The sequence below is a fragment of the Coptis chinensis genome, chromosome 5 (genome assembly GCF_015680905.1).
Source record: "Coptis chinensis isolate HL-2020 chromosome 5, ASM1568090v1, whole genome shotgun sequence".
NCBI lineage: Eukaryota > Viridiplantae > Streptophyta > Magnoliopsida > Ranunculales > Ranunculaceae > Coptis > Coptis chinensis.
This window is the reverse complement of record NC_141460.1, coordinates 96,039,313-96,056,909: the sequence shown is the minus strand read 5'-3', so window position 1 is coordinate 96,056,909 and position 17,597 is coordinate 96,039,313. Positions and strand designations below refer to the sequence as shown.

The 17,597-nt window shown below is 35.5% G+C and overlaps 5 protein-coding genes and 1 pseudogene across 5 annotated transcripts; 4 read left to right on the top strand and 2 right to left on the bottom strand.

Annotated features, from left to right (window-relative positions):
* Positions 1-1,974: 1,974 nt before the first annotated feature.
* Positions 1,975-8,229, top strand: LOC147500516 (uncharacterized). Its single transcript, XM_086562133.1, has 3 exons — positions 1,975-2,164; positions 2,460-2,495; positions 7,701-8,229. Exons 1-3 carry the CDS (start codon positions 2,009-2,011, stop codon positions 8,070-8,072), a joined length of 564 nt encoding a protein of 187 aa, XP_086418259.1. The 5' UTR covers positions 1,975-2,008; the 3' UTR covers positions 8,073-8,229.
* Positions 2,699-4,672, bottom strand: LOC147500517 (pentatricopeptide repeat-containing protein At5g06540 pseudogene; annotated as a pseudogene).
* Positions 8,230-9,371: 1,142 nt separating the features above from the next.
* Positions 9,372-10,897, top strand: LOC147500515 (uncharacterized). The gene is made up of 5 exons (XM_086559347.1): positions 9,372-9,540; positions 9,853-9,924; positions 10,076-10,209; positions 10,323-10,397; positions 10,664-10,897. The coding sequence occupies exons 1-5, from the start codon at positions 9,430-9,432 to the stop codon at positions 10,710-10,712; spliced, it is 441 nt and encodes a 146-aa protein (XP_086415473.1). The 5' UTR covers positions 9,372-9,429; the 3' UTR covers positions 10,713-10,897.
* Positions 10,898-11,451: 554 nt separating this feature from the next.
* Positions 11,452-12,708, top strand: LOC147500514 (dirigent protein 16-like). The gene has a single exon (XM_086562132.1). The coding sequence runs from the start codon at positions 11,777-11,779 to the stop codon at positions 12,512-12,514; it is 738 nt and encodes a 245-aa protein (XP_086418258.1). The 5' UTR covers positions 11,452-11,776; the 3' UTR covers positions 12,515-12,708.
* A 483-nt stretch (positions 12,709-13,191) lies between these two features.
* LOC147500513 (hydroxyethylthiazole kinase-like) lies at positions 13,192-14,659 on the bottom strand. Its single transcript, XM_086562131.1, has 2 exons — positions 14,166-14,659; positions 13,192-13,920 (listed from the first exon to the last, which is right to left on the bottom strand). Exons 1-2 carry the CDS (start codon positions 14,628-14,630, stop codon positions 13,528-13,530), a joined length of 858 nt encoding a protein of 285 aa, XP_086418257.1. The 5' UTR covers positions 14,631-14,659; the 3' UTR covers positions 13,192-13,527.
* A 353-nt stretch (positions 14,660-15,012) lies between these two features.
* Positions 15,013-15,522, top strand: LOC147500512 (polyubiquitin-like). Its single transcript, XM_086563651.1, has one exon. It carries the CDS (start codon positions 15,013-15,015, stop codon positions 15,520-15,522), a length of 510 nt encoding a protein of 169 aa, XP_086419777.1.
* Positions 15,523-17,597: the final 2,075 nt, after the last annotated feature.

The following is a 17,597-nucleotide window of genomic DNA, read 5'->3' as shown; positions in this document are numbered from 1 at the left end:
GCCTCCCCTGGTGGGGAGGTGCATTCCCATTTGTCTCAAGAACCCAATCATACAGCATAAAAACAACTTGGCATTCCACAAAGAAACCTCTTCCTCAAGTGATCAATTGCACGGCCAAATAAGTAACCCGACTCAACAACCACATCTGGTAAGGTCATACCACTCGAGTATCTCGGTTAGTTTACTCTTGCAGCACGTTGAAGCCAAAAACGACCTATCTGATATATTATCGAAAAAAAATAAACACCCGTGTTTTTTCTCACATGACTTGGGAAACAAGTTTACCTCGTGTTTCACTGTGAAATTTTCCCGTGTCAACTTTAATTGAACAATTTCCACCGATTCCATGGAGGTAAGGGGATAGATCGACCAGGAAATACTGACCATAAAAGGAGAGTCCGAATTTGTTCACCAGCATATTTGGCGGGTGAAATCCACCAGCGCTAGTAGAAGTCTATGTGTATTACTAAAACTCTTTTTTATTTTTTATTTTTTTTAGAGAAACTAATTAAAAATAGATATGCAAAAAACTAATAAAGGAAATAACGATTTCCTCCAAAATATTGGAGCACTCTCTCCCCACTTCCCATCAACTTCATTTATCTCCCTCCATCCCTCTCTCTTCTCTCACAGAGTACATTTGGAATGACATTCAACAGTGTTAAACATGCTCATAATTTATGCAGTAGAAGTCTATGTGTATTACTAAAACTCTTTTTTATTTTTTATTTTTTTTAGAGAAACTAATTAAAAATAGATATGCAAAAAACTAATAAAGGAAATAACGATTTCCTCTACGATTTTCTCTCCAAAATATTGGAGCACTCTCTCCCCCACTTCCCATCAACTTCTGTTCTCTCCCTCCATCCCTCTCTCTTCTCTACGAGTACATTTGGAATGACATTCAACAGTGTTAAACATGCTCATAATTTATGCAATGTTATTTGTTCTTGTTCTAGTATTGATATCAATTCATCTTATTTCAATAGCTAATATGTCTAATAACTTGAGTACAATTATAATGGTGGAGATTTATCCTGAAGTATAATGCCTGCTGAAAACAGAGTAATATCCTCTGTGTTTGTACTCCATAGTCTGTACTAAATTAGGCATGTAACTTGTAGTAGCCAAATGGGGACATTTTTCTCGGCTTCTTTGGAGACAAGAAAGAATTTGTTCTAGTAGGTTGAGATAAAAACAGTAACTGAAAGAATAGTAATTTGGATACAAGAAAGAATTTGTTCTAGTCGGTTGAGATAAAAATAGCAACTGAAAGAATAGTAACACAAGAAACAAAAATCCATGTGTAAGGCTTAAGATTTTGTTTGTGGTTGAAAGGAAAAATCATAGTAGTTTCCTATCTTCTTGCTTGACCCCTTGTTGAAAATTATTAAAACTAGTGGAGAAGAAGAGGAACGAGTGAGAGAGAAGAAGTGAGAGAGAGAGTATGGAGGGTTTGGCGAGAAAGAAGAAGTGGGAGAGAGAGTATGGAGGTTTAGGGGAGAAAGAAAATTATTAAAATGTGGAGAAAAAGAAGAAAGAGTTGGGAGAAAAGAAGTGGAAGAGAGAGTAGAAGAAGTGGGAGAGAGAGTATGGAGGTTTAGGGGAGAAAGAAAATTATTAAAATGTGGAGAAAAAGAAGAAAGAGTTGGGAGAAAAGAAGTGGAAGAGAGAGTACGAAGGGTTTGGGGAGAAAATCTTGGACGAAATATTTATTTCTTGGAATATTTTTTGTTAATTAAAAAAATAAATAAATGAAGAGTTTTATTAAATGATTTCGCTACACGTGGGCTCATTTTAGCGCTGGTAAATATCACCAACAAATATGTTGGTGAACAAATTCGGACTCATAAAAGGACCAAAACAATGCCTTATTTTGAGGTACTAACTACCAAAACCATAAATGGTGGATCTTCACTAACTGTCAAAACAACTTTCCATCCATATAAAAGAGTAATACTCGGCTCAACAAACAACTTTGAATAGATAAAGTGTATTTCATATTGTGATGCAAAACTGCCAAAAGACCAGAACAAGAACAATGGCAGGTATGAGACAGTTAACCATTATACTACACAAATTTCATCAATCTCGACCAGTACTTGGACACCAAAGCCCTGCAAGTTCCAGACTTTTGGTCACTGCAGCCCCAAGGCCACTGCAAGTTAGTATACCAAGTTACCAACGCATTAAGTGATTTTCTAGTGTTCGTATGCTATGAAGACCTGATTATGAACATTTAGGGAGTAAATTACAGCAATGCCAAATTCTCACGAAAAATTATAAATAAGAACCCACCAGTGCCTTGCACAATCTATAGCATACATAGTTTAGTTTTGACTCGATTTCATGAGTTTTGGTCTGTGGTTTAGTGCAAATCTGGAATGTAGTCTGTTTAATCAGTATAAACCCTTTTATCAGCGTATCATAATGTATACTTTCTTTTGTTAATCCAACAGGAAAGCGCAAAAGAAGCCAATTCTACTGCAGAAAAGGTAATATACAAACTAATTTTATTACGAAAGAAATTTCTCATTCATACTGTTTTCTTATCAAAGGGGTAATCTCTTTTCAGGCTATATCCTGCCATTGCTTGCACTAAAAACCTCTTAACTATGCATTCGATACTACCAACACCACTAGGAAGCTCATAACATATTCAAATTCTTCAACAAAAATATAAAGAACCACATAATACTTTTGAAGAATCTCATACCTTCTATAAGTAAATAATTTTTCCCATTTAGTTATTATACAAACATGATATAAGAAAAAATTACTCAAAATGAACTGGGCAAGTTGTTCGTCACAGTCTCACCAGTAATCAAAGCAAGAACAACCGCCTTCATTAAAATGGTGAAACCTACTCCCATCCCTAACTATGATTTCCCTACGGAACGCCTTCGATATCTTCTTGAACACCTCATGACAATCCCAACAAATCCTTAAGTTTTTCACTATTCGAATGCAACCACCAACCTCTGTTACCAACAAACCAAAAGCTACTGCAAGTCTCTCTGTGCACTCTAATTGAGATCTCCTTTTCCTCTTCTCCTATATCATGTAGGACAAGTGATATGTCCGCTGAGTAGCCAGCCTCAGCTAACCGCCTTTGAATCTCTTCGAGCATTTTGTAAATCTCTGTAGAACTCTCATGCTGTCTATCCCCTGCAATGAATCGGTGAACCTTCCCCCGTGGGATTCAATCAAGCTCCATCCTGCAATTTTATTAGAACACCTGTCAATCATTAACCTTCTAACTTTGATGACATCTTCCCATTTTCTTGCTTTGGCATAAATATTAGCTAGGAGCACATAATGTCCGTTGTGGGTAGGGTCTAACTCAATTAAATTCTTTCCAATGGATTGCCCCAGTTCTACAAAATTATGAATCTTACATGCCCCTAAAAGAGTTGCCCACAATACAGGATCTGGTTCGACTTGCATCTTTTCGACTAACTCAAGGGCTTCAGCTACAAAACCCGCCCGACCTAACAAGTCAACCATGCACCCATAATGTTCCATCTCTGGCTCGATATCATAAACACGTGTCATCAACTTAAAATAGTGCCTGCCTTCATCTACAAGCCCTGCTCGGCTACAAGAGTTCAAGACCCCAACAAACGTAACATTTACCGGGAAGAATCCTTCTTCCCTAAACCTCTCAAATAGCTGAAGAGCTTCCTTACCAAGACCATGAGTTGCCAATCCACAAATCATGACATTCCATGACCAAACATCTCTCCGTGGCATCTCTTTGAACAACCGTCTAGACATATCAATGGAGCCACATTTCGCGTACATGTCAACTAGGGCTGTGCCAATAGTAACGGTCATAGGAAAGTTAAACAACCTTATAGTGTAATGAACAAACTGCCCATTTTCAAGCAAACCCAATTGAGCTGATGCCGAGAGCACTGTCACTAATATCGCCTCATTCGGACTCAACCCTTTCTCCCTCATCTCTTTAAAACACTCCAATCCCTTCTCTAACTGCCCACTTTGAACATATCCCATTATCATAGTACTCCAAGATATAGCATCTCTGTTCGGCATTTCCTCAAACAATTTTTTCGCAACATCAATTTGTTCATCTCTTGCATAATTAGCTATAATTGCATTCCAAGTCACAATATCCCTACACTGGATATTTTCATCAAACACTCTTCTCGCATTTTCCGTCTCACGACACGCACTATAAAAATGAATCAACGCATTTCTAATATAAACATCTTCATAAAACCCAAATTTCACAACATGGACATGTACTTGAGTCCCTTCAATAATCCCCAAAGCTTTAGAACAAGCTTGGAGAACAAAAGGGAATGTGTAATTATTAGGATGAACAAATTGGGTTTTCCTAATCGACGCATAAAGGATAAGTGAATCGCGAGGGGTGTTGCTCTTTGCGAGACAACGAATCATGTTATTGGTGGCAAAAATGTTTGGGTTTTGGATAGTGTGGAATATTTTGAGTGGATAGTGTGATGAGAGTGATGGGGAGAGAGACAATGCGGAAAGGAGGTGGCTCATAATTACACCATTGTTCGCTAGACCAACGGATACGATTCGAGCGTGAGCTTGTTTGATTTGGTGGAGGGAAGGGCATGGCGGGAGAAGTGAAAGAGGGGAGTAATAAAAAGTAGCCGTTGAAGAATTGACAAGTTTCAAATTTTTGAATGGAAAAAAAATGTTTCTCAGAATAGAGGGAAATAAGGTCTTATATAGTTGTCAACTAGATTTTGGACCCGGGCATACGCCCGGGATCTATTAAATATTTTGTGTGCTGAAAAGGCTTTACAAAATATCTCACACAAATTGTCAAATAAGAATATATTTTTATTGAAAATAAACCGAAATACGTTAATGATCAGCGATTATGGTACATAAGTACTTGGAAACTAAAGGATCAAATTGAGATAGCATATTCACTTTCCAAGTATTTATGCACCATAATTGCTTCTCATTAACGATTTCGCTTTTATTTTTAATAAAATATATTATGATTCAAAATTTACGCACGTAATTTTCAAATAAAATTATCTTCAACTCGATCTAGCTTGTACAATAGTTTTATTAGATTTATGGTGATTTAGCAGCAAATTTTCGAACCATAATATATTTTTATTGAAAATAAACCAAAATATATTTGCATATCTTTTCCGATTTTCCATTAGATATTTTTCAAGGATTTGCATCCAATTTCTAATTTCTCGTTAGTTATTCTCTGTCGTTAGTTTAATGCAATTTGCATAAAATTTCTAATTTCCCATTAATTACTCTTTGAGCTCAGTTATGTATTTGAATCAAGTTTCCGATTTTCTTATAATTATCTAATGTTGTGTATAATACAACTTCTACTGATCCATATGTAGTGTCCTTGCAAACATGACATAAAAAGTAAATTATGCTTAATTTACTATGTGCATGGGATCATCGAAGATTATCCAGTTCCCGATTTCTCGTTAATTATTATTTAAATTATGCATGACTCACTACGTGGAATCTTCAAAGATTATCTACTTAACGGGTGTTGTTATATTAATTATTCTGAAAAATATTTGCAAATATGCATAACTATTATATATTAATATTATATTAATTACTCAACCAAATTTCTTATAACGTGAAAATCTCACTCTCCATTAAAAAAAAACCCCACTTTGATAAAATCTTTCAACTTCATTTTGTTGTTTAATAATAGAAGTTTGATTGAAGTTTTGTGAGATTGCCTAATAAGGCGAAATTCATATATATTAAAGCTACTTGAATAGCAAGGAGTTTACAATCATACGGAAAGAGATAAGATAAATACCATTTTAAATGCAAAACTATACTTATCGAGACATTCCCACAACATATAACCCAACTATGTTTTGAGGTTAGTTCAATGCATTTGCATTCAGCCGATTTTTCATATTTATATTTTTTGAGGTTAGTTCAATGCAGCTTACATCCAATTTCCAATTTCCGTTATTTATTTTTTGAGATCACCAATCAATCTGGTTGCATCTAGTTTCGATTTCTTGTTTAATTATTCTTTTCGGTTAGTTCAATACATTTGCATCTAATTTCCAATTTTTTGTTGTTAATTGTTATATTATTTGAGGTCAATTCAATGCATTTGCATCTAGTTTCTGATTTCCCGTTAATTATTTTTTAAGATTAATTTAATGCATTTGCATCCATTTTTCGATTTCTCATTTATTATTTAATAAAGTTGCATTTTCATCTAGTTTCTGATTTCCCGTTAATTATTGTTTGAGGTTAGTTCAATGAGTTTGCATTTAGTTTCCGATTTTCCGTTAATTATTTCTGGAGGTTTTGCATCCAATTTATTTTTTTAGATTAGTTCAGTGCAGTTGCATCCGGTTTTCGATTTCCCGTTAATTATTTTTTAAGATTAGTTCAACGCATTTGCATTATGTTTCCAATTTATAATTTTTTTTTTTTTTTGAAGTTAGTTCAATGCAACTGCATCTAGTTTTTGATTCCCTGTTAATTTAATCTTTGAGGGGTTAGCTCAATGCATTTGCATCTAATTTCCGATTTTCCGACAATTATTTTTTGATGTTAGTTTGATATATTTGCATCCAAGTTTTAATTTTCCGTTAATTATTCTTTGAGGTTAGTTTAATGCGGTTATATCCATATTCCGATTTTTTATTATTTACTTTTTAAGATTAGTTTAATGCTTGCATTTGCATCCAGTTTCCAATTTCCCATTAAATATTAGTTACGTTGAGGTTAGTTCGATGCATTTGCATCCAGTTTTCAGTTCCCCATTAATTGTTTTTTTTTTACATTAGTTTCAATCAATATTATATATATTTTAAAATATTTGTCATTATTGTTTTGCCGTTTTTTTTTTTTTTTTTTTTTTTTTTTTTTCATTTTCTATTATATATTTTGTGATGTTATTTTTTGTATAATTATTTTTAACTATGTTTTGAGCCATGTTAAGGATATATTTGAAATAAGTCGGTGTTTTATCATAGACACTAAAATTGTATGATTTGTAATAGGGAATTAGTTTTTATAAATCACCTATTTTTTGCAATTTTTTTATTTGATCAAATATATAATAATTGAAACACTAAAAGTGTTTGATTCAGTAATAGGAAATTACTTTCTACACATCACCTATTTTTTAGCAATTTTTTTTTTTTTTGATCAAATATATAAGAATTGGAAATACACTCAAACTTTCTAAATACAAGAATTAGAAATACACTCAAACTGTCTAAAGAGGTTCAATGTACGTGGGATTATAGGATATTAGAAAATATTATCTTTCATACTAAAGTGCCACATAGGATAGAGAAAAAACTAACTCTCATATTATAGTGCCACATAGGAGAGAGAAAATCCTCTTTTAAAGGGCTCTACTTTAGTATATAGATAGTAGATATATTGCTAAAAGACCATACTACCCCTTTCGTACGTTTGGACCATACAATAATTTCGTTTCGTTGTCCTATATTCCTATTAACATTTCTAACATGCCCTGGCTGTACCGGTATACAGGGTTAGGAGAACCTAGATCCAGTACCTTACCATGCAATACATCTTCACCTTTTGTTGGTGGAGGGCCTAGATGGCACGCGTACCCATAAACCGGTGTATTCTAGATTTTGTCTATTCATTTCGGGGCATTTTTTTTACTTTTTTTTTTCTTAGTAAATTGGATATGTGCGCAGGTGAATGAGAAGACAAAGGAGGTAGCTAGCAAGGTATCTGAAAAGACTGAAGAGCTCAGTGAGAAAGCAAAACAAACAACTCAAGATGCATGGGAATCAACCAAGAAGGGAAGTCAAGGCCCAAGAGAAGCTCTTTCTGAGAAGATCAAAGAAATTGGAGCTGTAAAAGATAAAATAGTTGAAAAGGTCAAGGAAAAAAAGCTTAGTGAAACTATTACTGGTAGTATAACTGAAAATGCTAGTGGAAAGACCACAGAGGAGATAATTTGGAAAACCACTGATGTAGTAGCTGAGGCTGTGGTTGGGAAAGTGCCAAAAACAATTATAAAGGAGGGTTACAAAATTGTTAGGGATAGTGTGAATGAAAAATGACTATGAGGGCGGTCGAGTTGCATTACATTACATTGTGCTTCTTTGATTCTTTCGATCTGCTTATCCCAATTATTGACCGGTGTATGTATATTTTTGTTTGTACTTATTTTTTAAAGAAATGCTAATAAGTTTGTAAGCTTGTTGGCATTTGATTTTTCTCCCGGCTTAGCATTCACATAAGTAATACACTAAAGAATTTATGAGTACACTCATAGCTATATCTTAATTTCTATTTATACAAAGTTTTATTCGATTTGACTTTTATGGGCACAAAGGAAATCCATCACATGCAATCACATTGTTTAAAATAATACTAATGACTAAATCAGCATAAAACTAATATTGTAAGAAATATGTTGTCCCACATCAAAGGGACGAGATTTCCTGTTAGTATTAAGATGTGGTGAAAATTCTTATGGCCGGCACTATTCTAAAAATCGGTCTAGGCGGCCGCCTAGGCGGTCTCTAGGCACTAGGCAGTGCCCAACCGACTCGCCTAGGCCCTAGTCGTTTAAAAAATCGGTGGACCGACTAGGGCGTGGGTCTAAAGGACCGATTAAAAATGGGCTAAAAAGGTCTAGGCGGTCCAGTCAAGTTTTTTTTTTTTTAATAATTATATGTCGAAAAATAAAGGTCCATGTAGGCTTAAGATTTGAATGAGTTTAAAAGATGTAAGTCTAATGTAAATTATATGCCACTATAACAAAGAGTATATTTTTATATGAAGTCAATATTCTTCAACTATTACGCATTTTTGTAATAAGTATATTTGTTTGTATTTATTTTTTGAGTTATGGTAAATGATTTTCTTCATTTCTTGTAGTATATGTGTGTATTACTATATATATTAGGGGAAAAAACCGCCTAGCCCGTCTAGACACTGCTTAGAAGGCCTAGGCGCTAGGCGCTCTTCCACCGCCCGACTACCGCCTAGCGTTTTTTAGAACACTGCTTACGGGAGAGAGTTTGATAATAGTTGCTATGGAAGAAGAGGTAGAAGAATAGATACTGAAAAAAAAAGTTCAAGGTCTGACGATATTGTGAGTTAATTTGAAAGAGGAAGACGTGGTGAAAGTTTTTATGGTAGAGAGCTTGATAGGAGTTGCTATGGAGGAAGAGATTGAAGTTATTTTTCATACCGAGTTTTCACCATTATCACTACTAAATATTATACTTTGCTGTGGAAATCCAAATATATGACCTGCATTTCTCTAATACATCTGTATTCTCAACAAGTTTGAGCTTCTTTAGTTTGGGATCGGATTTCCTCTAAAATTAACTTTCTAAGTGTTTGCACATGATTCCAGCACGCTAATTAAGTGTTTGCAGAATAGGGGAATGAAGTTAAAGCCACATAATGTGCTTTACCACACTTTACCTGAAACTATATCTATGCAGTGAGCCTTCCTGCAAGAAATGCAGCCCAGCAAGCGAAGTGGCTGGGAAGGGTGATTGGACCAATGTTATTGTAAGTTTTAGCATTTTTCCTTTCCATTTCTATATCTGTAGCATATTGGATGAAACACGTACAGATTAAAGTTGATGCACGTATTATGCTCTTCCACTTGATTTTGTTATGGGATGGGTAAGCCGACACTGAACAGACTACTCGCAACCAAACTATGTGTTTCTATGCCACGCTAATAACCCGATACCTTCCTTGTTCATTAGTTTGAGATCACGTTCTAAAGAGGAAGCACATAAGCAATATGTTTCTACTTTCTCATTAATTTTTTTACTACGAACTAGGTTTATAACTTTCAGTATTTGTTACTTGCAGGGCTTTCTAGTGGCAATATGTGCAATTGTCATGGCAACTTTTTCAACCGGGGTAGATTCACAATCCTTTCAGGTCAGTTAAGCATTTATGTGACTGAAAACGTTGAAATGGAATTGTCTTTAGAAAATACAATAAGAAGTCTTAGTTCTTTTCATTAGTATATTAGCAGAAAAAGAAGAAGAAGTTCGTCTCATTTGTGTTAATATACATTTTCATTTTCCAGTTTCTGAAGGACAAAGTTCAATGGGAAGATGATATTCCATATAAGTACGGATTTTTCCATGCCGTCTTTTCATTGGGAGTCATGTATTTTGCAATGTTGTTCATCAGCTGGCAGCTAGATCACTCGACTAAAAAGTAGAAAATTCTAATCCAAATGTTACATATCCTGTTTTTTGGCTATTTAGTATCAAACTATCAACACATTTCTTGAACTACCTGTATATACTCATGCATCCATTACCAATCAGATGGAGCATTGATGTTGGTTGGGCTAGTACATGGGTGAAAATCGTTAACGAGTGGTTTGCAGCGACCATATATATGTAAATGTGTATTCTTCTCTCTTCTTATTCTATTTCAGCTCATTTTACTTTATGGATGCTCCATTTTCCAGTATTCGGAATGAGTAACCGATGTTTCAATTTTACAAATTGCTACCATTATTAGTTCCATTGGCTTCGTTCTGGAATATGCTATCCGAACTTTGTGAATAAATGAGTTGGTTATAAGTTGGTTGCAAAGCGAGAATGTACGGGGAATATTTTGATACAAAATTATCTGACTCTCCTGCCCGTAATCTTGTATGCAGTGTGGAAATTGATATCCCCAGTTGTGAGACAAGCCAAAGTCATGGATGATAATGAGGGGAACATGGAGAATGCTGATGATTCAGTCTGATAGTGAATTCACTCAGGCAATTCTTTTTGGTTCAGGATCAAAATTTTCAGTTCAGGTGACAGCTGAAAATGAGGATCCTACGTCATAAATTGTATAATTTAGTGCTTTGTATTTGGTACCAAATATTTTGCCGATTATGTGGAGTCGTTTTTAGTTCTGGTTGTAAGTAGTACTGAAAAGAAGTAACTTAAAAAACAGTTTCTTCTTATCACTTTTTTAAGACTACAATTCACATCAGACTCTAGCTAAATAAGTGTGACCCCCCGAACCCAGAAGGCCAGAACAATCCTTAATCGTTCAATTAATCCATAACCAACCGGCCAGGAGCCCAGGATATATACCAACCGGTCCTACCTTTTAAACGCCTAATTACTAGACAAATTTAAAAAAGTAAAAACCAAAAAGTTCTAATTCCTTTACTCAAAAAAAACCAAAAACCAAAAAGTTCTAATTCCTTTACTCAAAAATATGCTCAGGCATATTTCTTAACCACTTCACTACTTGCCCAAGTATTAATCCTGAACCATCCTGATTTGGATAATTCTTTATGGTACGGTAAAGTCGAAATTGGAGGAAAAAAAATGAAAATTAATATTTTCTAATGTATGATATAATCCCAAGTTCTCTATATGGTCATGAATAACGAAGAACATAAGTGTTTAATTCAATTGAAGAACATAAGTGTTTAATTCAATTTTTTTTTGTGATTGTATTTGTTAGGTATTCAAAACTCTGCTACATCTTGATAAACCATGAAATGGACCATATCTGTAGATCTACAAAAGTAGATAGTAGACCATGCCCGGTTTTCCCTAAATATATCTGGCAGGATGCTCCACATCAATAATATACCTTTCCTACTCTTAACACCAAATCAGCTTACTCCACATATCCAACTACTTCAGCTTCTGGGTTTCTTAACAACTCCATTCCAACTATACCTCTATTTAAACAGCAGCATTCTCAACTAAGCTTCATCCATCAGTCATTGCAAATTACAAGTACCATACAAACACATAGCAAAATGATCAACCAGCTAACATTCGTCTCCCTTCTGGTTCTAATTGCCGCCATACAAGTGGTTGGGATTGTGGCAGCAGCTGATGAACCTGTTCTTGAACTATACATACATGACATCCTTGGAGGAAGTAATCCTACAGCTAGACCTATAACAGGCTTGCTAGGGAACATTTACAGTGGTCAGGTACCCTTTGCTCGGCCAGTCGGATTCCTCCCTCCCAAAGGTGGCGTTGCCATTCCCAACGCCAATGGTGCAATCCCAACAGTCAATGCCAATGGTGTTCCTCTAGGGACTGGTTTGGCAGGTACGACTTTTGCTGGCAACTCGAATGCACAAACTGTAAATGGCCGTCGTACTGGGACCCAGTTAGGACCTGATGGTCTAGGTTTGGGATTTGGTACAATTACCGTCATCGACGATATGTTGACATCTGGACCTGACTTGGGTTCTCAGTCAATTGGAAAAGCCCAAGGTGTGTATGTGGCAAGCTCAGCCGACGGAACCACGCAAATGATGGCATTCAGTGCAATGATAGAGGGTGGGGAATATGGTGATAGTCTGAACTTCTATGGTGTATACAAGATTGGTAGCACAATCTCACAGTTGTCAGTTACTGGTGGGACAGGAAAATTCAAAAATGCTTCTGGTTTTGCAGAAGTCCGACCGCTTGTTGCTCCCGGTCAGCATGTCACTGATGGGGCAGAAGCATTGCTGAGGATCACTGTCCATCTCACTTACTGATATGACAGTTTGAGTGAGATTGAGAAAGTCTGAGTTTGTTTGTGTAAGAATGAATATGGAGTCGTTTTTATTGTTTCTCGACATTGCAGTAGCTTTGCTCGTAAGCATGTCCACATATGGTTGTAATCTTTGTCGTAAAATTGTTTCTATGGGTTGTGAAATTTGAAGAAAGGAAGATGAGGATTTGCTGTCAATGTGTCATATTGGAGACAGGCTTCAGATAGGGCCAGCCAATACAGAATCAGACCACGAAAGCATAGCCACCAATTTTTAACAAACAAAACCATGCTTACTACATAAACTGGCTTAAACAGTGTGCACCACTAGTAACAATCATCTGACATCAATCCCAAACTTAGGATAGTACCTCAACAACTACTATTAGAGGACATGGATACGAACAACTATGCTAGTGCACTGCGAGGTTCATTACCGAATGAGTGTCTTTACCCCTAGTAGTGTATGTGTTCGTCGATTATAAGTGCCTAAGATTTTAAAGAATTGAACATTTCTGATCAATCCTGTTAAATTCTTAATTCTTGGAGGCTTGGAGCATCTGCAAACTTTGCTCAAGCTCTATAGGGTTACTTCAGCCAGTTACAGTTGAACTTAATAGTAAAGTAATGGGTTACTTCAGCCAGTTACAGTTGAACTTAATATAGTAAAGTAATGGTATATCAGCTGAGTACATTTTATTTGGAAAAAGAACAAAGTAGAGAAGCAGAGCAGAGTGTCATGCATATTTCTTTCCTGTGCATTCACAGTTACGAAATTCATGATTTCTGCCTCTGCTCATATGGTAAACAAAACTATCATCACAATCAAAATAAACGAGGAACCAAACATAAAGCAAAAAATGAATGATAGCTAACCATTCAGAACCACCTAAGGAGGATAGTGTGTTCTTTTGAGTTTTGACACTTCAAACTAATGTGTGCCAGCTACAGATACAGGGAAAACTATACTGTACGTACTAAGCCATTGAGTGAAGAACCTACCTCCATTTGATCCTCTCATGGCATGCTAGTGATGTTAACCCCAGAAAATACAGACTTCTGATCAAGCCCATGCAGTGAATCTATTAAGTGCATCCGTAATGAGGCCGGCCCTTTGGCTAAGTCCATTCCAATTTCACCAGCAACACCAAAGATGGATAGTGCTGAAGCAGTGGCTTCAAAAGGACGCAAGGGATCAGCTGCAAGAAATGCTGCAATGAGGGCTGTAACTGCACATCCTGTTGCGGTAATACGTTGCATCATTGGTACACCATTGTGCACGCCCACCACCCGCTTTCCATCTGTGATGATATCAACAGCTCCAGATACTGCAACCACAGCACCACTTGCTTGGGCTAATGATTTCGCTACTTCTACCACATCTGTTGATTTTTGAGAGCTATCGACCCCCTTATAATCATAACAAGAATCCACATAAATATTTGTACATTGAGAACAATATGGAAATAGTTACTTATACATTTACAATTAAAGAAACCACTCAAAATCATTTACAATTAGAACAAACAAACAAACAAACCTATGACACTATACTCATCCTCTTTATTACCAATTATAGTAATAGCATCAAAGATCACATATTTATAGTAAAAATCAACAATAAACATAATTTTTCGTCATCAAAGTAAAACTACCTTATCAGAACCTACGGAAGCGGTGGAAAGCGCAAGAATCTCAGAAGCATTCCCTCTAATAACAACAGGCTTAAGACCAACAAGTTGAAGACAAGCTTTAAGTCGAAAATCGGATGCTGAAACCGCAACAGGATCAAGAACCCAAGGAATATTCAACTGAGTAGCTAAAGTAGCAGAAGATTTCATAGAAGGAAGCCAATCAGGAGAGAGTGTACCAATATTAATACAAAGAGCATGAACATGTGGAGTGAAGTCTGATATTTCATTTATAGAATGAAGCATAGCTGGTGATGCACCAGAAGCTAATAGTGTGTTTGCCATTATATCCATTGATACATAGTTTGTTATGCATTGGATTAATGGTGCTTTCTCTCTTACTTTAGTTAGAAGTTTCCATGCTTTTGATCCCCAGTTTTCTTCTTCTTCTTGTTTCTGTGTTTTTGGGATTGTCTGCTTTTCTTCCATTGTTTATGGTTTCTTTGTTTCTTCTCTTTGCTCATAGGGCGTTGCTACATGAGCTTCTGCAGGCCCAATGGGTATTGGAATGCATTAGAGGGGTAAAGGCCTAAATCCTTTTTTGAACTCAACCTGGTCATCATTCGGCCCATATTAGGGCCGTAATTAGCATGAGTTTCTAGATACTCAAAAAAGGACATGCAACAAACACATGCATGAAACGCACACAAACTGTATTTCTGTACATGACTAGATGAGAACAACAATTTCATGCACGATAGGTAGGATTGCATGCTAGTCTATGTATATATCAATGATAGGAGTTGAAAGTTTGTATATACAACTTTTCAATATCTGTACTCATTTCAGTCATTTGAATTAACCATATAGAATGGTGAATCTCACTATTAAGTTAATCAACTCCGGCAAGTCACATGAAGTAGAGGAAGATGGAATAAAGACAATTGGTAATCTAAAATCTCATATCGAACAGCACCACAACATACCATATGATCAACAGATCCTAGTTCATCGAGAAATTCTGATGCTTGATAATGATAAGGATTTAAATGAATTAGATCTTGAGATATATCCAGAAGTAAAAATTCACACTAAGATTTCAACTCGAAATGTTGAATTTCAAATTTATGGTGTTGCTGATTTCTTGGTGTTACAGATTTCTAGTGATAAAACGGTGTTAGATTTGAAGGAATTGATCGAGAAAGAACGTGGCATTCCACCTACAGACCAAAAGCTTGAGACTAAGGAAAACACGATGTCTGATGAACTTCAGCTGAATGAATATATAGTAACCGAGTATTTAGCAACCGCAATTCATCTCACGTTGCCTGGTGATGATAATAAAGATGATGATAGCGACAGTGAAGAAAATATATGGTAAACCTGATTTTAGATTGCGTTTAATTATGTATTACTAATTTACCTCTTATGAGTTATGATCGAGTTTAGCTATCTAGTCTTCACTAAAAAAAAGTTTAGCTATGTAGTGTTTTAGCCCGTGTGAAGTTAATGTTGTGTTTGCATCAATTCAAATTAATTTTCTTATCGAAAAAAAAATCAAATTAATTTGAAACCAAGAGAGAAGAAAAGGCCAATCAGTTGATTCAACATTCATTCCCTTCTTAAAAGTATATGTTGGAAAATTTGTAATTAAAAATCAGTTGATTTATACAAATCGTATTGCGAACTCGCACTAGAAATGAATGTTACAATATCAAATAATGAAGGAATTAAGTGGCTTTCACATTAAATCGATAATTTCTAGACACAATGGAAAAATCTACAGCTAGACCATGGTACTGAATATATGCAACAAACACATGAATCACGCATAACTTAACTTATTTACATGCCCTTTCGCTTAAAGTCGTTCGGAGTTGGGACCATCAACCATGTCACATGCGAGCCCACGGTAAACAAATGACAAATCAGGGTTGTAAAAGCAAAAAAAATTTGTAAATTTGCAAGACTATATCACTCATTTGCAATATATCACGCCACGTTCAAAATAAAGTTATTGGGCTTTAAGATTTCGGCCCATTAACATTTTAGAGGTTTGGGCCCAATCCGTGTTAGAAAGATTTTAACTACTATTCTAAAAATCGGTGTAGGCGGTCTCTAGGCGTTAGGCGGTGCCCAACCGACTCGCATAGGCCCAAATCGTTTAAAAAATTGGTGGACCAACTAGGCAGGTCTAGGCGGGGCTAGGCGGCCTCTAGGCTATCCAAGATATATATATATATATATATATATATATATATATATATATATATATATATATATATATATATATATATATATATTTTTTTTTTTTTTTTTTTTTTTTTTGAATGATTAAATGTCGAAAATTAAAGGCCCGTGTACCCCGTGTAGGCTTAAAATTTGAATGAGTTTATAAAAAACTAAAGTCTAATGTAACTTATATGTCACTATAACAAAGAATATGTTTTTATATGAAGTCGATATTCTTCAACTATTACGCATTTTTGTAATGAGTATCTTTGTTTGAGTTTATTTTTTAAATTATGGTAATTGGTAAATGATTTTCTTTATATTTCTTATAGTATAAGTGTGTATTACTATATATATTAGTAAAAAAAACCGCCTAGCACCTAAATTCTCGTCCCCAGGACTGCTTCTGCCCTAGCGCTCTCCAATCACCTCCGACTACCGCCTAGCGTTTTTAAGAACACTGTTTTTAACACATACGTTGTTGGGCTAGGTACAATGGTTTGGTGCAGCAAAACACCAAACCATAATAGCACAGTGTATACTGTTAGTGGGATAGCGAAATAAGACCCAATAGTTTGTTTTTTTTAGCCCCAGTGATACTGGTGTGCAGCCAAAATATCGACTTTGTTAAATATCGTTATTTGTTATCTGCCGTAATATCATTAAATATCGACCTTTGTTATCCGCCATCAGCAGTGGCGAGCAAGAAAAAAAAAAAAAACCCCCAAGTTTTTGTATACGCCACTCACACAGGCGTGTAGATAATTATCTCCCCATTTTACCCTTTCTCCCACCTCGGTCTCTCTCAAAAAGAAAAAAACACCGAAAAAAAATTAAATAAATTACTCTCACTCTCACTCTTCAACACCACTTTGGCACGAAAAAAATAGAAGTCTAGAATTGGCTCAAAATTTTGGATCTCTCATCGCCACTTCCAAATGGACATTGTAAGCTATATATATATATATATATATATATATATATATATATATATATATATATATATATATATATATATATATATTCTTTTTACAGATGGAGCAAGCAAGGAAGTTGTATGTCACTAGGTCTTCAGATAATAAACCCTTCAAATTTGATCATGCGTGGTTTATTTTGAAAGACTACGAAAAATGGGCGCGCCATTCAGTTCCAACTACACCTGGTTTCTCTCAAACTAATTTTCACAATGGGTCTCCATTAAACGATCAAGATGGCATGGGGAAC